Here is a 23314-nt window from a genome sequence, read left to right on the forward strand (position 1 = left end):
TCGGATATAACGGACAAAAAATCGGGTCAAATGTAAAAATAATAAAAAAAAACATCCTGTTAATACTAAACATGCTTAAATTCAAGTACGTGCGAGGAGATATTGGTGTGGCGTTTTCTTCTTCTTTCTTTCTTTGCCTATCCTTGCGAGAAAACGGCGTGATGTAATTACACTAGTAAGTTTAGTTAGTTTTGAAATTTCGACACAAAACTGCATTCGAATACGCGCGTGTTTATTTATATGTAGGTACCAGTGATGGGTGTTTTAATCTGAGACAGATAAAATAATGTTTTTTTTAACAGCTAATTCGACCGAAAAAGCAGCGCCATCTGTTTAAAAGCAATACAAATGATTCCTCATGACGGACAGAAGTGACAGGGCGCTTCTTGACAATTGCATTGTTCATTCACATATTTATATATTTTCTTTCCTTCAGAAGCATTGTAAAATTACAAGTATGTTACATATCGCTCACTCCTTTCAACAACGATATATATATATATATATATATATATATATATATATATATATATATATATATATATATATATATATATATATATATATATATATATATATATATATATATATATATATATATATATATATATATATATATATATATATATATATATATATATATATATATATATATATATATATATATATATATATATATATATATATATATATATATATATATATATATATATATATATATATATATATATATATATATATATATATTTATAATTAAAATCAATAAACAATAAGTAGAAATAAAAGTATAACTTACCATAAATAATTTAGTCCAGTATGGTCGGATTAGGCTCACAGTTGCGAGCTCAATCCTGAATCCCCTCCCCCCTCCCCTTACCTAAAACTAAATAATTTGTGGAACTTTATGACGCGCATAACCTAATGCACCTCTATCCGCGAACGTACTATATTCCAAGTTTCCATCGTTCCATACTGTCCCGACGAAATTGATGCGAGTTTCATCAAATAATAATTAGTCGTAATAACAAAATAATCAACAATTAACAATAAAACGTTGTCGATAAAAACTATAAATTCATTCAAAAAGTCCTTAAATTGATTAGGCAATATATTAATCTATTAGCATTGAAACGATCTTCATAACTATTGTATAATATACAATTTATAATATAATTTTGTATTTATATTTCGTAAAATTCTAGCTAACTACAGACTTCCGATATCGACCAGGTATTATGTCTACTCTGTGGTCAGTTATAACTAGCCCATACTCATTTTACGCTATCGAATTCTCCATTTTCTATTATTTTCGTCAAGGCTTCACGTTTAAATGCGTAGCGTTATATGGTAAGGATCGTCATTGGGTAAAACTCGTAAAGTATTATAGAAGATATCACATTCGATAAAATCCAATAGGATATAGTCGGTAAAACGGAGAACACAGATTTTTTTTCTAGAGTCAATTCGTAATGCTTAATGAATTGATTTAGTTTATTTAAACAGATACGCGAATATTTAAGACAGGTAGAGATTAAGACAACAAATATTAAGTAAATATGAGTAAACCTAACATAAACATATGGTACAAACTAACGGCAAATATATTCTTAATCTTAAAAGAGACAATTGACTATCAGCATTTTAACTAACTACGGCACCGACGACAGCTCGCACGATGCGACGCCTATGTACTCGCGTGTAAATATTTATATATATACACATATATATATATATATATATATATATATATATATATATATATATATATATATATATATATATATATATATATATATATATATATACATATAAATATATATATATATATATATATATATATATATATATATATATATATATATATATATATATATATATATATATATATATATATATACACTTCTACTTATAACCCTCATCCGCCCCAATGGTGCATAGGGCACTGCGATGTATTGACGCAATGTTATCTCAATCGTTACTTACATGAAGGCAAGGTGATTACTCCAGCGCTGATATTAGTGTAAAGTGATTTTACACTTTACACTAATATTAAAGTGTAAAATCACTGATATTTATTTTCAACTTGCCTTCATGTAAGTAACAATCAAGATAACACTTCGTCAATAGGATTCAGTGCTCTATGCACCATAGGGTGCGGATAATGGTTTTATATATATATATATATATATATATATATATATATATATATATATATATATATATATATATATATATATATATATTTATATATATATATATATATGTGTGTGTGTATATATATTTGCCTACTGACGATTCTCGAACATTTTCCTAAATAACGCGTGTAAATGGTAACCCGTCGATAAACGTAGAAAAACTAAAGCTAAGCTCCCCTTCCGACTCTCGACAAAGTCGCCCAGGAGGCGGTTCCCCGTTCACGTCCCGATTGAGCTAAGCGGCCCGGATTCAGTGCACCCAAGAGGGTGGCACCGAGGGGGCGATGGAGTAGGCCGGGGGGCGCTGCCCGAGGGGCTCCTCCCCGCCCGCGGCCCCCCCGGGCAGGGCGCCGTGGTACGCCATCGGCTGCTGGCCCTGCTGGGCTTGCTGTTGCTGGGCTTGCTGTTGCTGTTGCTGTTGCTGCAGCTGCTGCTGCTGGTGCTGCTGAGGGAAGTTGAAGTCGAGGGACCCGTCCATCGACAGCTCGTGCTTAATGACCTAGAAGAAATACTAGAAATTAAACTAATTATTTTAGTCAATTTTAAAAGTGCGAGAATACCCGTTAACGAAAACCACTTAATGCTTTTGGACGGAGTGTCAATCGTATTGCGACAACCCGAGCACTGCTCGCGCGTTTCGAATCGTTTGCGTTACATGATATACACAACCGAACTGAGTTCCCCAGTTGCTACTTGACGCTTTTTATTAGTTTTTGTTTTAAAATATTTTTTTTTTCGTTTTATGTATATCTGAATAATACATATTACAAGGGCACATATATTTTTATAACTTCCCAAAAAAGAGACAAGGTCTTGTGCTTAGAGAGGCTTGTTTTTTTTATTTTTTTTTAATCTTGTTTAGTTTATAGTATTCGTTAAGTTTCTTTTTAATAGCGTTTGTTCCTTTATTTTTTTTAATTTCAAAAGGGTCGGTTGTTGAATTTTTTATGCCTAAATATATGTTATTTTGTTGGTACTGTTTTGTGTTGCATTTGGGGATTTAAAAATTATTTTTAATTCTTTGGGATATGGTTGTTTCGAGGATATGGTTATTTTCTTTGAGTAGTTGTATGATTAATGTTCTTTTATAGATTTTTCTTCGATATAAGACTAAATTTTATCTATTTTTTAAAGTTCTTATTACAGTTAGACTTTATGTATTAAATAAATCAAACACTGATTTATTGAGTCTACTAAGTTGTATTTTATTGTATAAAAAAACCCACATTTTTTTTCTGACAATTGTTTCGCCTAGTTATGGAACTTTCAAACGAATGTTCATTCGAATGTGACAATCGTTTGAAAGTGCCAGAACTAGGCGAAATAATTATCACAAATTATATTTTTATGTTTTTTAAACAATAAAATACAACTTAGTAGACTCAAAAAAAATCAGTAACATTTAATACATAAAAAAAATTGAGTTCTACAAATTAAACGCCAAATCTATAAATACAGTTAGTTAGACTTGTTTTTTTTTATCTAAGGTTAATTTTTTGGTTTTTTTATTGCTTCTGTTTTTTTAAAGACCCTGATATTTTAATACTATTTTTGTGAAAAAAAAACCGAGCATTAAGTGGTTAGATGTGAGAGTGCTATTTACCTCGTCTACGTTGCAGTCGAACCCTCCATGCTCCAGGGTTTCGATGTTGATGTTGAGGTCGTCCAGGAGGGCGGCGTTATTGAGGACCCCCATGAGCTGCCCCATCATGGTAGAACCAGGAACCAGGGCCTCCTGTTGGGCCCCCATATGAGCCCCATTCATCATAGGGGATACCTGGCCTGACAAAATAAATATTTTTTACGTTATCTTTGACATCACAACATAGATCACTTTACACATGTGTAACATTCGCCAATTCTACCCATGATTGACAACCACCCTACTGAAAAATTTTAAACTTCTAGATTTTTTGGACTCTCGCTTAGTCGGCTCTCGGCTGCGCGCTTAAAAGGGCGTGGAATCGTGACTCTGAGTGATTAGCTGCGTACTACGATTTCCATAGAAATTTGAACTTGGGTCTTTTGGCACCCCGCTTCGGATCACGAGTATTTTTTCGATGATCAGTATGGGAAAGGCTAAAAGAAAAGTAGATAGCCAATGTATATGTATTGTATTGTGTTTCGAATTGTAGTTACCTACCTTGCAACATATCCGTGAGGTGCTGGTTGGACATGAGCGAGCCGGGCGTGAGGGGGGTCCTGGGCGGGGAGCACGAGGAGGGCCGGCCCCGCAGGTATGCGGCGCCCCCCGCCTCCGAGGGGTACGAAGGGGACACCTGCACCGACGAAGGGGACATGCTCTGCGGAAGACAACTGTATTTATTAATAAGCAAAGAAATTCAGTGCGATCCGACATATTTTCAAGAGACGGTCGTAACAGCAAACGAAAAAACATAATTAGTTTGATGCTATTAATTGAATGACTGACCATCACTAAGCATCCCCGCAGAGAGAATAGAACGCCATACCAATCTGTATTTGTAAAAAATCTTTGCCTCTTTCCACATTCGTGCATCTCCTCCTACGTACATACAAATCCGCCGAATATTCCGACTACTGATGACCACTAGCAAGTATTTCAAATAATTGATCGTGAAAAATTTTCCTCGGTCTTCCTATGCTCCTATTTTTAACTACATTTGCTTCTGAATTTGTTTTACTGTTCTTTCTTCATCATTCGTTCCACATGCCCAATTCATTTCAACACATCTCTCTGTTATCGATAATGCTTATCTTGCATTTGTTCCTAATATCGCCATACGAACATACATCGTTTTGCCGCATATTCGGCCGAGTGATCGTATTCTCACTTCATTCCGTCTACTTTTATCCTTCTTTGGCCAACTCCATGTTTCACTTACACAAATAATGGTTGAAACCAGGAGTTCGTTGCGTACTGCCAATTTAGCTTTCACTGGATGTTTTTATGTACTATAGCCGATTTCAGTGCACCATCCACTCTGTCCCCAGCATTCACTCTCTTTACTTTGTATTTATTAATCTTCCTATCCCTATAAAATACACTTTTCAAATGTACGAAATCATCTTCCTGTTACAAAACATCCCATTCACTACTATTTTACACCCAGATTTAAATTTATCTCTTTCAAAAATCATGACGTTAGATTTATCAACATTCATCGGCAAATTACAATCCTTACACACATTACACACCTTCGTCACTAGCGCCTGCAATACTTCTCTACTGTTCCCAAGAAGCACAGCATCGTCAGCAGACAAAAAGCAGCACACTTAGTCATTTTAGCTGCAATATTTAAACCTTTCAGTTCATCATGCAATTATCCACGTATAGATGAAACAGCCACGGTGACATTACACATCCCTGTTTAACACCTTGAGAGATGCCAAACCAAGATGAAAATGAGCCACTTACCCTAAATGCATGCAGTACTATCACAGTACAAGGCCGCAATGCCATGTGTGTTACGCATGCGTAATATTCGGTGTTACCGCGGAAATTGCCCCTCAGATACACCATCGCGTGACACATGGGGGGCTATCGTAAAATTACCTGCATATGTTTTTAGATATACCTCTCCATGGTGCATGGGGCGATGCATACAGCCGCACGGTTGCAGGCCATGGAGACTGCAGCCGTGCGCCAGGAAGCCGCGTCCGTAGGCTGCGCCCCCCGGGTACGGAGGCAGGGGGCCCGACGGGCCGTTACTTAAGCTGCTGGGAAACCTAAACACGAAAAAAAAAAACATTAGCAACAATTGTGGTTTTCTCCCAGTAATGAAAAGAAGCCTGGGTGAGGGCCTATCCGATATCGGATCAGAGCTAGTTCAAAAGGAAACTCACGAGGGGTGGTATCGTACACGTTAAAACAGTGAAGGACATTGGTACCTTAAACCAAACAAGGACACAACATGGCGAACCTTCTTCAAGTGCAGTGTTTCTCAAAGTGACCGATAACGCCCTCTTATAGGCGTTCTAAGACTTAAGGCATAAGAAGCCTAAAGAGACAGGTAGGAGTGATAAGAAGTAAGATATATTTTTTATTCTGGCGATTTTATGTTCCCCTATGACGACAAATTTTGATTTGGGGGCGCCAGACTAAAAAAGTTTGGGAACCTGTGATCAGTCCGGCTTCTCTTGAGGAGCTTCCATTTTTAATTTTTTCACTAAATAGAAAATATGAAAATTAACGTATATTTAAAAAAATATTATTAAAATATTTTAGATATCCAAATGCAGGCAAGAGATGTTTTAAAACGAAGGAAATATGGAGATCTGGGATTCACAGGGCTCAAGATCTGGTATTGAGTGGCTTAAGTCACTCTTTATACACTTGGTAAAGTTTTCTATTCTTTCTATAGTGAAATTTATCTTAATTTTTGAAAGTTGTATAAAATATACTATATCGATAACTGCTTTCAAATCTCAATTGAAACTGATATATAGATCTACCATGTGTGAGAAACGTTTGCAGTAAATAGTTTTTCTTTGATTATAATTCTTTCGAATTGTTTTTTATTAGATACGAAAAGATAAATATTTGTGTTTTTATTATTTACAAAAAATATTTCAATTTTATACTATTTCTGTGAGCCTGAGCGGCTCATTATTAGAATAGGTATCAAATTGTGGTAGAGTGGGTTCGAACCGAGAAACTCTGAGTCCGCGACACTACCACGGGACCACAACCCGACACCTTATTTTATTTTCACCAATTAATTAGGAGACGCCTGAAATATTATTTTAAATGACATATATACTTCTAATTTGACCAATTGATCAGATTGATTTATATCTCTGACTGATCTCAAACACTAAATCTTACACCTGAGAACATGATGCCCAGATGTATTCGATATCTCAATAAAAGAGACGAAGCATCATTTTGTACAAAGGAAATATGGAAGTCTTATTATTTAACACGATTCATAACCCGGTATTGGCTGTTTAAAGTAGTCCAACAAAATAAATGAAATACCTTTTTTAAAAAGATTATGTAATTTTAACAATGGAAATGTGATAGAAAATACCATGAAATAATGGATAAAATGAAAGGTAAAAACACTTGCGACAGGTACGAGTATATATGTACATAAATAATAACATATAATGAAAAGATGGTAACATATAAATGCACGATGACCACGGTGATACTGGATTCAAACGATAAAGAATCAACATTACCGTAATAAGTGTACATACATTTATTTTATAATATTTTGACTGACGCAAGCTTGTGAAATAGATAACATATGAAAAAAATACATGGAAATGAGATGGATTAATTGAGTTTCTGAAATAATCTTACCATATTACACATATGTACCATAATTAATTTTTCAAAACCAGGTACCTTATATGATTAAAAATGCGAACATGCAAAATACTAGGTTTCAATAATTAAATAACACATGCCACAAACAACAAGACAAAGGATTTTTGACATTTGTTACAAATATAAAGATTCGAGTAAAATGATATAGTCATTTATCACTTTTGGCACAACACATAAAATGCATTTTATTTGTTGGTAAGTGTTTGAAATGTTGTACTCGAAGTGTGTACATTTTATGTGGATAAATGTATACTAAGTAGGTTGCATCTAAGTTTTAAAGATAGACAAGTAAAAACAAATATTTATAATAGAAAATGGCTCTATTGTTTTTCAGTAGGTATCTGTAAACAACACAACTATCACTCGTATGACAAAACGTTCTGAGTACGTTTACCATAAAAAATGGCAAACTTTACGGTGACAATGTCAAATTTCACATATTCACACTGGTGCTGCCATATCTCAAAACTTAAGTAGCAACCTACGTAGTAATAATCCTCAATACTTGCGTATATATCTTGCAGATCTCCGCTCTAACTACGAATATGCAGAGATAATAAATGTAGAGGTCCTCACCAAAAACTTACATTTCCAATATTGCAGAAAAAGTCATTTAAATGCAAATCTGTTCTGTTAAATGTATTCTATCGAAATCTTAATTAAAGCTGCGACAAAACTAATATGGAATAATTTAATACCACCAAAACGTAACAGTTTTACAAGCTATAATTCCTGATTATATAAAATCATTTATAATGGAAATGTAACGTTTTAGTGAGGACCTCCACAAATATAGAAAATGCTAACAACAAAATGAGTGTATTTCATGCATCGTGCCATAACATATGCATATGAAAAATTAATATATCGCTCACTCCTTTCAAGAACGTCATAAATCAAAAAACTGGTTTTTTCTCCATTTGAAAAATATTTAGTATATTTAAAAAGAGAATTAAACAATGCCTTTCCTTCAAAATCCAAAAACAGCATTTTCTGCCCTGTAACGGGTAAATATTAAGTCAAAAATATGCCTCTTTTGCTGGGATATAGTACATTTTCTGGGCATTCCGACAACATGCACAAATTGCTAAAAATTGACGATTTTTGATTTACGACGTTCTTGGAAGGAATAAGCGATATGTAGTATGGATGCGGATGGTAGTTCTTAAGAGCTAAAAATACTTACGAATTGAGGTAGGGATCACTTCCCTGAAGGTTCATGGCATCGGCCAAGTTTCCAGCCAACTGATCCGCTCCCGCGGGCGGGGGGTAGTCCTGCGAGCCCCAATCGGTCTCGCCCCCGAACACCGAGGGTATGGGGGACAGCCGCCCGCAGGACGAGGCGTTGGAGGACGCTCGCGCGCGGTACTCGCCGCCCAGCGGGGACAGGCCCGACGAGGGCAGGAAGCCGCTCTGGGCGGAGCTGGATATTCCGCGCGACCAGGAGCGCATACCGGCCGAGGGGTCGATGGCAATGCCGCGAGGGAAGGTGGCGAGCGTTGGCGAGCGATGACGTCGCGGGTGTTGTAGGAGGCAACGCGGCGAGCAGAAGCGGCAACGAAATAAAAAGAAACAAAACAAAAATGCAATACTACTTAGTAATTTAAATACAAAATTAATTTACTCATCCTGCGATAACATAGTGCAAATTATAAACAATTTATTGACGTTTGATATTCTTCAATCGGACGATAAAAAAGGCGTGTACCTCAGGCCATGGAAGAAAATCAGTTATAACTCGCTAGTACTTTGGCTTTTGTTTAATTGAATTCAATAATATGTTCATCAAAATTGTATCCACGATTTATTTTTATTTTTTAATATTTTTTTTAAATAATAAAGTTAAATTTTTAAGAACAACATAATACAATTTCTAAACATTTATACCTACATATGGCAAATTAATAGTTTTAGAATTTATAGTTTCTACAAAAAAAGAGACTGAGCTCTTGTGCTTGGAGAGGGACTTACACTCAAGGTTTAATGTTTTATATAATTAATGTCATAATAGTATTTTTTAATATTATTTTATTTTTCAAATTTTATTAATTAACTATGCTTCAAACCCTTATCTGCACCGATCGTGCAAAGGACACCGCATCATATGAACGCAGTATTATTTAGACTTTTAACACATGAAGGAAAGGTGATGAAAGACCAGACCAGGGTAATATTAAATAAATATAAGAGTGAAAATATCACTTAATTTATTTGATCCACCCTGGGAATCGAACCCGGGATTTCCAGTACGGTAGCCGAGCGTGCTGACCATTACACTACGAAGGCGGGACGTACTTTAAAAAAATCTATTTTTATAAATATACATATATATCAATGTAAGTAAAATGTTTAAAGTAGAATAAATGTCAATAAAAAAACTATGTTTCGATACTTTTAAGCAAATCGTTGCAGTATCTGTAAAATAATGAATTATTTTAACAGTTACAAAATATAATAATACCAATTAGCACGAAGTTATCATAGGATGAGAAAAAAACATGTATTAGGTAAAAAAACTATTCTCTATTAAAAAAACATGCAAAAATCCTAGCACCTTAATTCTTCAAATCTACCGGTGCAAATCGAAGTTCATAAATACCCCAATCACATTTCCCGAACAATACGGTTGCATTACTTTATTCTGAAATATGGACATATTTAAAGTATTCCTGAAAACTGGCTACGCAGGAAGTCGGTTAGCTAAATCACAGAAATACAAAGGTGGCGGGGTGTGTTTGGAGATATTTCTCACTTATTCTGTTGAACGTGAGGAAATTGATTAGTTGAAAGGAAGTCGTGGGATGAAAAACGTTCTCTATGGGTCATAGTTTATGCAAAGGTCAATAGAGATGGACCATGGAACGAGGATTTAACCTAATGTAAGCTTTAATTTTTAATTTAACATTCATCGGTTTGAACTGTAATAAAATGTATAAGATATTTTAAATATATAAAAACAATATTAAATTATCGGTTTTTCAAACTCTAAAATTTCCTAAAGAAATTCAAAGATTGTTTTAAAATTTCGACACAACTTAACATTTTAATTTGAGTGTTTTCTTGGCTGTATCAGGTGAAACACATTTTTAACACAATGGCAGCGCCATCTGTTGAATATAACAACACACGCAATACCAAACATTAGCCATAGCGGAAAGCGTGTTTTATAACAGCTACCGTCACATTCATTTTCAATGATTTTTAATATTTTCATTGCGTAACAAGTATGGTATTGCGAAATTCAGTGTGTGGCTTTATATTTTCATATTTTTTTTCATTTGAGCAGACTGAGTCACAGCAATGCGTGGCCGGGTACAGCCGGTAATTGATAAATAGTTGCGAGCGTTGGTGATAAGTACTATAGAGGCATATTTCCACACGAGTTGAATGTACATGTATATGAACCCTTGGGATGTAGACCTTGACGTGCAAATAATGACCTCATTCAATAATATTTTTGATTGATTGTGTGCTTAGGGAACACGCAAATTAAGTATGCAGAGTGTACAAACGAACTCAACGAATAAGGGCACTCGTGATTTAATTATTAAAGGTATAATTTTCAACTCAAACTACAGTGGAAAGCTGACTGAAAAACGCCGAAGATATATATTTTCATTATTCATTAAACAAGATTACAACTGATTATGATTTAACCATTACAGAAATAATTCATTAAATGCAAAGTACCTAAATTTTGGAAAAAAAACATTACATATATATATAGGTATTTATTCACATTAATCGAATAAAATATATAATTCAAATATATTATAGTATTGAATATTAAACTACAATTCCTAATAAAACTAGTAGCTACTTAAATATAGTACGTCTAGACGTGTAAAATCACCTTTATTGTCTGACCTAAATCAAAAATAATTTTATTACGAAATAAATTCTACCAGTTCAAAATAATCTAAGATATAAAACTAAATTGCTTACGATATAAGTGCATATATGTGAATTAAAAGAAGCTAAAATTAAATGAGAACCAAATAACTTTAATTGTCTATTAATTCACATATTTTAAAAATCTACCACGTGTATCTTTGGTGGAAAACCCATAGGCAAGCAAATGTTTTGGATGATATTAAAATTTTGTTGGCGTTTTCGATACAGGACATAGAAGGTTGTCGAAAATACGATTCCTAAATTCGGTGACGTCAGAAGAATGACGATTTGTTCTCAGGATAGCATTTTAAATCTAAGCTGAAACCAGATTGGCTGCTTTTAAAGTGATATAATTAGAATGAAACATTTCGGAGTATGCCAAAATATTCGGCAAATAAAATGCAATGAAGTAATTAAATCAATCCAGATATTAGTATAACACAAATGAGAGAACTGCGAACTGCGTTGACAGATCCAACGAATAAAACTGATCTGTAGAAACACTACTTTATAAGAGAGTATTTTTTGTAAATACCGATTGTTATTTAAATAGTAAGGTAATCAATATCTTTATATGAAACACTAAAATCATGATTTCTCATTTTTAATTGACTTGGTACATATACTACAATGTGCTTCGAAATTCTATTGTAACACGTGTTTGATGCATTCCGCACCAAATGATGCGGGACGTATCGAAACACGAGTCGCAATAGATTTAACGAAAAAGTGATATTTACCAAAAGAAAATTTAATTAAAAATGAATATTATAACCACAAAATTACTGTCGAATCAATTAATGAAATCATGACGTTTTTATTTATTAATTTATTTTCAAATCGTCTTTATTTATCATTTTAAAAATAGTCATAACTATCGTCTATTATTTACGTAGATTAAAAGCACAAGGCATGTTTTTTTGTAACAACGTAATAGATAAGTAGTCAACTACATTAATTCATAATTAAAAGCATGTTATTTGAATTAGTGCATTTTTCAAAATGCAATTTTGAAATTTGGTACGATTATTTTAATTTTAATTTAATTTTAATATTTTGTAATGTTTATTTTTCAGAGTGTTGAAAAACGCACGTTTCGACAGTTTATTAAATTCATTCGTTTTTCATTTTTGACTGTTGATAGTACAAATGATGCTTAAGGGCATAGTATATATAATAACTCATTTTATCGGTTTCTGAGTTACGACTTCTCAAAATATATTTAATTTACGAGCAAAATTCAACATTAGATTAACAATGCATCAATGCAGAATTCCGGCAAACAGTTGAATCAAAACGTCAGTAAAATAAATGCGACATATAAGTAAATGTATCACTTTAGTGCGGTCCATTCGAGTGCCGAAAAATGAAAAAAAAATATTAAAATTGATAGAAAATACTGTAATAACTATTCTCATTTGCTAAGGGTTTCACAACAAAGTATACACGTTCATCGATTTTTTTTCTTCTTTGTAAATGTGAAATATGATTTAAGTAGGTGATATTATACCTGTGGATGGGCGGTGAGTCGGGAAACATATCTAGGCCTTCCGAAACTGAACTACTCGGGCTTGGAGTCGTGTCTGCCGGTATTCCACTTCTCATAGCTTCAACCTAAATTTAATATAAACGTTTTTGATTTCAAGTGGTAGGTACATGTTTCATTAAGGGCGTTTATTATTTTACTTGCTGGAAAGCGTACTAGCAAATATATCAGTTTGTAATTAAATTATTTCAAAATTACCCACTAATTTAATAAAAATAAATTATTTAACGTATGTTGGTATAAAGATATAACAAAAAGCGTTTTAGAAAAATTTTGGCGTCAGTTGAAGAAAGATATGGGCGAAAAATGGTTTCATACAGGTTAAAACTGTGTTAATAATTGATATTAAGTAAGGGAAGATTTATAAAATAATTATTTTTATTACTATCCTATCCTTCAAGTTTGAACAAAAAGTTGACAATATACTCGTACATAGGTTAAATGTCAATAAATCTCTGTATTTTTTAATTCGAAATCAGTGTTGGATAAATCAAGCATGTATGTATTTCAATTTTGTAAAGGAGGCTTGAGTCATTGTCATATTTATTTCAAGGATACATACATTTTTTTTTTACTAAATGTATTACGGCTCTTTGGGCAATGCCTGTGTTGAGCCGAAATACTTGCATGTTAATACAATTTCATATTTTTATGTTATTTGTGTATTTTATTATTAGATTATATACATTACATACAATAGATAAAATAACAATTTACAGTAAAAAGGTTTTACAATAAAATAATTACACCTATATTGTTTATTATGGATTCATTATTATTTTTATTTTTATAGATTTTTTCACATTTCACATTTCTTACAGTAATTGAAAAAAAACGCGGCTACCCCTTCCTCATCTTTAAAAAAATTAGATTTATTTTCAGATACGGTGTTTGATATTGGCGTTGACGACATCAACAAAACGTCTCACAATAGATTTATAATAAATAGTTCATCGATTAAAAGTTAAATTAAAAAAGGTAACCTTTTTCTTGGCTCGACCCCTGCGCTTCTCAAACTTGGATGTCTCCATTGAAGCTGCCCGCCTGCGCACTGACTTGCCGGGTTTGGCATCAGGGTTGATCATCCACCAGGAAGACTTTCCAGTTCCTTCGTTTTGCACGCGCATAAAGCGGTTGTGCAGAGAGAGGTTGTGTCTGATTGAGTTCTGGAAAAAAATACATACGTTAATGAATGTATTTAGCAGATATAAACGAACTGTTATGATAAACCTTTCTGTGCTACTGCTAGTACTTATGTATCATGTACGTATCATTATTATTGTTACATAAATTTTTTTAATACATAAAAAAATTGAAAATCATCTGGCGGAGCTCAAGTATGTGAATTTAATCCAAGATTCGGACCTTGCATACAAATAGAAAGAGTCTTCGCTTAGTAAAAGCTTTCCCTATTCCAAAATAGATGGCTGTTTGAACACAGATGTACTAATGTCACAAAATTGATCTAGATATCTAGAAGTTCCAAAAATTGATGTCAATCATGAGTAGAATTGGTGAATGTTACATGTGTGTAAAGTGATCACTAAACCAAGCCTATGACGGTCAATGATATATTTTTATTAATGCAAAAACTAATTGATCAAAAACACAATGTCTTTCCAGAATAATCTGAATGTAAATATGCAAAAAATCATATGCCATTTTGAGTTTTTTTTGTAAGATGTAATATTGAGCATGCCAAGAATTTATCTCTTCAAAAATCTGGATGTATTTTATTTTTTCGAATCATATTTTGATGTAAAATGTTCCTTTTAAAAAACGCCGATGTCTGTGTGAATTTGAATAAACGTATATTTCAGTTTATATAGAAAATAGTATTTCCATCCACCGCTGAGGAAACTACTGTCAATTATTGCCATTGTAAAAACTTACGCAATAAATGATCGTAAATAAAACTCCTCTGTTCAGGTAATACTAAAATGGATGCTAAATTCAAACATTTCAAATAACCCCATACCATTTTTAGTGACAAAATTTTATATTTTATGGATTCCTTTACACCGACAAAATTGCAGAATTGCAGAAGTTTGTAAAATTTATTTCAAGTGCTTATATGAACATTCTCTCTGCCCCGAAGTTCATTTTGCTATAAATCATTTATACCTTTAAATAATCCACCTTACTGTATTAAGGAAAATCGCCGGAATTAAATGCACTAGGGCATTCAAAGCTTTTAAATATTACTCGATAGAGTCCCCCATAGAGACAAGAACGGAAATTATAATCATGGTACTAATTTATTAAGTCGATGAAGAAACATTTTGTTAAAATATCGATGTGATTTTTCAGATTTTTGTAAAATAAAGAAGTCTTGTACTTATAATGCGAATTATTTCAAGGATAGCCAATTTTACAGAGCTGGAAAAATATGAATAAATTTCAATTTAAAATTTTTCACATTGAGCTATTAATCAGACAATAATCGCCATGGATCTTTCTCTAAAGACATCTAAAGTGAGGCCGAAAAATTCATGGATGATACAGAAATATAATATGATTCGAAAGCATGGCCTAGGAGACGTTGCTCATGGTAGAAGGACCCACAACCTGACAAGGACGAGGAAAGCTGACTTGAGCAGTCTATAAAGAAGATAAGTTGGGATGAAGCTAGGAAAAAGAAGAAGCTATTAAGATAAGTCCGCCTCCGTAGTGTAATGGTCAGCATGCTCGGCTACCGTTCTGGAGGTCCTGGGTTCGATTCCCAGGGGGGTTTAATAAATATAAGTGATTTTTTCACTCTAATATTTATTTAATATTACACTGGACTGGTACCTGAAGTGGAGGGCTGATCACCTTTCCTTCATGTGTAATCGATCGAGATAACACTGCGTTTATATGAAGCAGTGCCCTATGCACCATTGGGGTGCGGTAAGGGATTTATTATTTATTATTAAGATAATGATGTCGAATCATATCGATCTAGTGGTAGATTATGAAAAGTACTTAGTTTACGAACGAATATACAAATGGACCCGAGAGGCGTTACATAAAACAAAAAACAAAACTGTCGTTCAGATTCCCATCTTCTGTGTCGTTTTACGATTAATAACCTTTATAGTTTCTTTTGCTCGCGTAAGTATAAAATTTTTAATATCGCAGTCGTCATGAATTCCGTTTAATATATGCCAACGTTCGGCCATTGTTTTAACCCGCAAGACATAAAAGTGCCTTTAACGGTCGACTTTTAGGACCCTTTTACTATTCAAAGCAAATAATGTTTCGACCACAAAGTTAATATCCGTGATCACCGTTCCAAACAATATGTAGGCAATAAAGGCGGGTTTATGTCTCACGGGGGCTGCGTACAGTGATCGGATTGTAAAACGGCTCGGGAATTTACAGGATTGGCGTGATATGATGTACCGGAGATGTGTAGCTGGTCGAAGGTCTACCAGATACCACGAAGCGCGAGGGCTGTTATAACGAAATAGTCTTCAGTTAAGATTGCTATGAGTGGTCATTACCATGGTCCCTCGAGCGCCCGGAGCCGGCAGCTGAGCGAGCCACGCTTCATTTATTTAGTTTCCGGCGGATATTTGCATCAATTTTTTTTTTTACATGTTTGAATTTTTTGCGTGTTATAAATATTGTCATTGGTGTTTACTAAAATAGTTTAATTATGTAAAGATTACCTGCTAACTGATAAAAATGCATCATCAGTACATACACAATAAATCATATTTATTATCTCCCTTATGTGGCTTGTAGGTGGAGTTTATTTTCCATACCTTTTCATTATTTTTATGGAGTTTAACATGATATAAACACAAGAAAAGAAAAAAAGTAAAAGTAAAAATATAAAAATGTTGCAATATCAACTCTTGATCATTTACCCATTATTTTATTTTACTTTTGGTCCATATTATTATTTTCCCTCTTACCTCCGCCGGCGACAGATTAAAAATGGAAGAAACTATGTATTATATATATATATATATATATATATATATATATATATATATATATATATATATATATAAATGTATATATATATATATTTATATTTATACATATATATATATATATATATATATATATATATATATATATATATATATATATATATATATATATATATATATATATATATATATACATTTGTATTGGAAAGTAAAAAATGGTTTGTCGGCCAAACTATTTGCAAATTTTAATAACATTATGTCGATTTCGGAAGTAGTTAAACAAAACCGTTTTATCTTATCATTAAACAGAAGTACCCATAAGACAAGCAGATAAAACAAATAAGAAAGTGTCGTAAAAATTCATGTGTGCGACTCTAATACCGGTTATTTACCGGGAGTTTTTAAAGTTTCGTCAAAGAAAAAGTGAAATGAGACAAATGTAGAACACATCACTTATCAAATCACGCAAAAGGTGTCGGAGAATTGTCGGAGTAATCTTTATTCCATGGTGATATCATATTTATATTCGGGAGGAAGAAAGGAGATTCATATTTCTATAGGAATGTGGAAATTAATAGCAATGGTGTTCTGATAAAACTTTTTGTGAGAGTCGGTGATAGCAAAATACGCGTATACTTCATACTCACAAATAAAATTAATATTATTTTTTGACAAACATATGAAGAATATGAAAGTCTGGGCATTTACGGGACTTTGAAAATTAATACATAAATTCAAATAGAGTTCTACAAATTAAACGCCTAATCAATAAATAATACGAAAAAGAAGAATATGGAAGTCTGGGCATTTACGGGGCTTACGACCATCATAGGCTGGTTTAAGCGATCACTTTACACACGTGTAGCATTCACCAATTCTACCCATAATTGACAACCACACTATTCAAATTCTTGGAAGTTATATGAATATATGGAATATACGGTCCAATTTCGAAACCCAGTGCTTGAATCACTAGAATTTCACTAGAGACATCTATTGGTGAGATGAAAGAAGCTTTTTATTGAGCAGAACCTTAATTTTTTGTGGGGTCCGAATCCTGGATTATAATCACATACATGTGAAACACTAGAAAATGTCCATTTCATTAAGTTATATTATAGCTTATAATTTGACCAGTTAATTTAATTACAACATTTTGAGTATGTCCAAATACTTGTTTGCAAATCTGGACTATCTTCAATTATAGGAGTTATTTTTCACATAATTTTTTGATACTCAACATGATGAGATGTCAAAAATATAATTAAAATAACTCCTATAATTGGAGATAATCCAGATTTGTGAAAAAGTACTTGGACACACTCAAATGTTGTAAATAGATTTAATGTTTGACCTTTATAACAACTATTTTTCCATCGAGATGGATTGCGTCAGCTGATTGACCGGAAATAATTAAAAGAAGTAAGGGTTACATCGAGGCATTGTCTGATTTCATGGAATTGACATTTTTTTAATCAACCAAGTGAAGAATATCATAGGTCAGATGTATTTTTCCGTTAATTAGAAATGTTATTTTATATTCTTCTACAAATTAAATGGCATGAATGCACAGGGCGTGTAATTATAACTATGATAATTAATTAATTCATTCAAACCCTCATCCGCACCCGATGGTGCATAGGGCACTGCACCATATAAACGTGTTATCTTGATCGTTAACACATGAAGGGAAGGTGATCAGCCCTCCGCTTCAGGTACCAGTCCAGGATAATATTGAATAAACATAAGAGTAAAAAAATACTTTTACAGTAAACCTCTCTATAACGTTGCGATAGGTACTGCGTTATCGAAGGGAATGTTATAAGGGGTAAGTAGTTAAAATTATATTTTTTTAATAGTTGAAATAATCAAAATGAGTCATTATAAATTTAAATACAATTCAAAAACATTTACCCTACAAAACTTTCTCTCACGTACTTATCTCAATGTCATAGGGAGGTTTACTGTATTTATTTGACTCCCCCATGGGATTCAAAGCTGGGACCTCAAGTACAGTAGCCGAGCGTGCTGACCATTACACTACGGAGGCGGATAAAATGAAGCTGGTAGTAGGTACACGAGAAAAAGTAATGACTAAAATGTAATAAAATAGTGGGCATCATCAATCCTCAATATAACAAAAACCGAAAAATGTATAGTTTCTCCGATAAATCTCGGCAAAGGTACGCAGAACTTTTTACTTAATGTAAGTAAACACACAGTAGGACAGAGTATATGAGACGGTTGTAACTGAATACAGACATCATAAAATATCCCGAGAGAGCACTTTACCCACGACGCCGAGTTTTTTTGTTCTCCTGAAGAATGGGTACAAGGCGTCTCTGTAACAGGATTAGTCGGATATTTCCAGATTTGACCCAAATATCCAAGTAGTATAGATAACCCCCCGCCCGCCCGCCGATTAATTCAAACGTTACCAGGGAAATATAAAATGATAGAGGCAGTGCACTATCTCTCACCTAAGTTTTTCCTTGCTTTATCTTACCCCCTCCCCGCCCCCCGCCCTCAGACCCCGCGGCGGCGCCACAGCACCTAGGTCCCTTAGAAGGAAGGTAAAGGCGCGCCGCGCTAAGAGGAAACTATCCTATTGATGAATTGTCTCCCCTCACCCCTTCCTCTCTCGCCCGACGAAACAGTACCTATTTTACGTTAAGACATTCGTCTTTTTGAAAATCTATTCGCGCTATATATATATATATATATATATATATATATATATATATATATATATATATATATATATATATATATATATATATATATATATATATATATATATATATATATATATATATATATATATATATATATATATATATATATATATATATATATATATATATATATATATATATATATATATATGCGTGTGTGTGTGTGTGTGTGTGTATTGTATGGTAGTATACCTTCGGGTAGTAGTCTTGTGGTTAGTGTTGCAGATTTAAAATCAGAGGCCTTAGGTTTGACTCCTACTCTGCTCAATTTTCAAACAATAACCTACAAAAAGTATTGAATTGAAATATTTGTAAACGTCTCAAAAGAATATGATAATTTCTTCTTTTGAATTTCACATCCAAATTAGTTAAAATGAGCATAATTAGATAGATATAACGTTTTACCTTGGTAAGAAAAACACTATGTATAAAATTGATTCAATATTTATATATATTGAAATAAAATACTTCAATAAAGTCCTAAATATATTTTCTCTCGGCACGGGAAAAGTTCTCTTTCTAAATGTACCTATGAAATAAATACCTAAGTATACCTTAACAAAAGTGCTACACGCCCGCAGATATCATCGCGATGTGTCAAATGATCGAAAGGTCGTAAGTCCGGGTCCGAATTCGGGCGAGACTCGCCGTACGGAGGGCGGAGGTAGAGATTATAAAAGTTCGCCAGTTGATAGAGCTTTTTTGGGTGATTTCTCTTTTTCGGGTCGAAAGCAGGCGCCAGGAATCCTACGATAGACATATTCACGGGGAAACTTGCTAACGCCACCGTGAAAAACTTTTTCCCGTTTCAATCTTCCACCAGATATATGTATTTCAGAAATACTCACCCGTTAATAACTATCGTTAATCCGAGCTCTGCGTGAATTATCGCCTAAATGTTCTACTCTTAGTGCTATCCGCCCCGCCCCGAGATGAAGAATTATGTCTTGGGAAAAGTGTTTTAAGTTATTTTTAATTGATGGCAACTTTCAAAGTCGTAAAAGGCGCAGATTTCACATTATCTTAGCGACTTTAACACATTCAAATGACTTTGGATGAAGTTGGAGGAGAATAAGTGATTAAAAATGTACATACTTTCATAATTTCATACGAATATGTATTTTGAAAGCGAGTGCATAACTGCCCTTTCGAAAGTTTAAATATGAATTGAAATGTAAAGTGAGCAAAATTAGGATTTTTTTTTACGTACATTAAATTAATAAAAAAATTAGTTTTACTTTCTCAGGTTTTAAGCAAAATATTACCTTGCATTGAATGTAATTATGAAATAGGAAACTACAGATGATTTTTGGGACTAAATGGAGGAAAAAAAAACACATTTGTATTTGCATCCGAAAGAAAATAATTATGATATTTAGTTATGTTTAAAAATATTTAAAGATAACAAGCCAATACATATGATAAATATACTTTATTTTCTGAAAATGCAGAGTTTTTTTCTAAAACATATTAAGTCACGCTTTTTTTGTTCTTGCTGTACGGTAAGCCACGAAATACTATAAAACGCAAGTAATTTTGATGTATAATTACAAAAAAAGAGAAACATACGAATACTTATTAAAGTAAGGGCATCCGTTGATTTAGATTATTGGAACTACGTAAGTTGTATACTTTGAAAAACTTTAAAAGTTTGGCTCGTATTAAGATAGGATACCACACCCTCAATACTATAACTTCCACCCGTCCGAGAGGTCATATAAAAATAAATTTGCCCCTTGTTAGAATGATTCTAGTCCGCCAATCAAGAGCTTGGCACCACGCCACTGAATATATATTATTTATGAGCGATTTTTTACTGGGTGTGACAGTACAAGTTTAAAAAATCACTTAGCTCGCTTTACGTGAGGACATTTTAAATTCGGTACAGTAACTGAAATATTAAAATAATACTCGGAAACATCGAAGCTCGCCACTGATTTATTGAACGTCCAAATGAATGTCTCCACTTAAACGGCCAATCATTTACATGCGACATGAATAATAAAAACCGTGTTTTTTGTGGTATTGTTGGTTACCCCAAGAATTACCGCAATTCTGAAAAAAGGAGTCATGCATTAGAACGTAATGGATGCAAAGTAAGTAGTAACGAAATTGATGGCAGACAATTTAAAAGTACGTGTAAATAGATAAAACCTTTAATAGCACATTGTAAATATTTGTTTTACATATCGCCCACTCCTTTCAAGAACGTCATAAATCAAAAAACTTGATTTTTCAGGAGAACGTTTTTTAAGTTCAAAAATATAATACAATTTTTTAAAAATAAATATCAAGCCACTTATTGAACTTGTTACTGTGCAACAGATATTTTTAGGTAAAACCTGAATGTTTTTTCTCCATTTGAAAAATATTTAGTGTATTTAAAAAAATAACTAAACAATACATTTTCTTCAAAATGCAAAAACAACACTTTTTGCCCTGTAGCGGGTAAATATTAAGTTTAAAATATGCTTCTTTTGCTGGGATATAGTACAATTTCTGGGCATTCTGAAAACATGCACAACTGGAAATTTACGTTTTTTGATTTATGACGTTCTTGAAAGGAGTGAGCGATATTATCAAAGTAACAATCCGTTGCAATTGATAATTAAAAAAACGCTATTGAGCAACTCTCAGTTACGTAAAAATATCAAGAGATATTTTTGTCTGCAAAATTGGAACCAAAGTTTTATTTTAAAGAAATAAAATAAAACAAATGAACATTTTTTGAAAATAACAGACGAAAATCGAACGTTAAACTTAATGGTCTAATTTGTTTAAGAAGGCATTTTAAATTTTGGAAAACCAAAAAGAAAACTAATGAAAATTTGCATTTTTTTACAGACGAGAATGAAAAACAAGTTTATTTAATATATTATTAGATTAAAACCAATATTTTTAGCTTTTCCACTTTATTTTTATTTGACCAGCGACCGGGTTTCGTCGTTACCGACATCATCAGACTGATGTCGGTAACGACGAAACCCGGTCGCTGGTCAAATAAAAATAAAGTGGGAAAGCTAAAAATATTGGTTTTAATCTAATAATATATTAAAAATGCAATTCCATCACGAAGTGTCAGTGGATAATATAAATCTATTAAACAAGTTTATTTGAAAGTCATAAACTAGAAAACATTAAAAATATAATTTTATCATTAGATGCGTTCATAAGTAAGATAGTTAAGTAATACTGGTGGAAAGCCCAGAGATAAGAACGAATAAATGAATTATTCCGATTGTGACAAGTCAAGCCGGGCTCGTGCCGGTACCGCTGCGGAAGCATTCTTAGCGGGAGTTTGTTAATATGGACTTGTAAATCTTTTCAAGTACGAATTTAACACCCGAGTTAAATTGACGAATATAATTTTAATTGAGCAAGAAGGACAGCTTTTAATTTGGGCGTTCATCACATCTGTCGGAAGGCTGGTTCTCCTGACATCGGGGTGAGTGGGGAAAGGGAGGGGGCGCTTTGCGTGGGTGAGAGCCTTCATCTTAAAATTATGCTGTCAACGCAAGTGACAAATCGAATTACGCGAGTTACTGAAAGATTACGAAGAATGTCTTCCGAGCGTTATTTAGCATATTAGATAGCGGCGTGACTGGAGCAGGAGCGATTTTCTTGACAAGCCGATGAGAATAGAGTGGAACCTCTCACAACGAGCACCTCTATAGCGAGTAATCGCAAAGCGAAGAAAACTGAAA

At 33.3% G+C, this 23314-nt stretch overlaps 1 protein-coding gene across 1 annotated transcript; it reads right to left on the minus strand.

Annotated features, from left to right (window-relative positions):
• Nucleotides 1–2256: 2256 nt before the first annotated feature.
• On the minus strand, nt 2257–23103 carry LOC148303945 (forkhead box protein O-like). Its single transcript, XM_088269105.1, has 8 exons — nt 23050–23103; nt 13936–14118; nt 12917–13020; nt 8699–8935; nt 5753–5903; nt 4339–4498; nt 3799–3977; nt 2257–2694 (listed from the first exon to the last, which is right to left on the minus strand). The coding sequence occupies exons 1-8, from the start codon at nt 23101–23103 to the stop codon at nt 2446–2448; spliced, it is 1317 nt and encodes a 438-aa protein (XP_088125231.1). The 3' UTR covers nt 2257–2445.
• Nucleotides 23104–23314: the final 211 nt, after the last annotated feature.

Source organism: Brachycentrus maculatus, unplaced genomic scaffold (assembly GCF_059751285.1).
Source record: "Brachycentrus maculatus isolate JH-2025_06_01 unplaced genomic scaffold, ASM5975128v1 h1tg000339l, whole genome shotgun sequence".
Classification (NCBI taxonomy): Eukaryota; Metazoa; Arthropoda; class Insecta; order Trichoptera; family Brachycentridae; genus Brachycentrus; species Brachycentrus maculatus.

What these genes read in the sequence shown, in the direction of transcription:
- LOC148303945 (XM_088269105.1), bottom strand. Translation starts at nt 23,103, where the DNA reads ATGAAGGCTCTCACCCACGCAAAGCGCCCCCTCCCTTTCCCCACTCAC. An exon ending in GGGGTCGAGCCAAGAAAAAG is followed by an intron (nt 13,021 to 13,935) that starts GTTACCTTTTTT and finishes TATTAAATTTAG; the next exon opens with GTTGAAGCTATGAGAAGTGG. An exon ending in GCCCCATGCACCATGGAGAG is followed by an intron (nt 4,499 to 5,752) that starts GTATATCTAAAA and finishes TGTCTTCCGCAG; the next exon opens with AGCATGTCCCCTTCGTCGGT.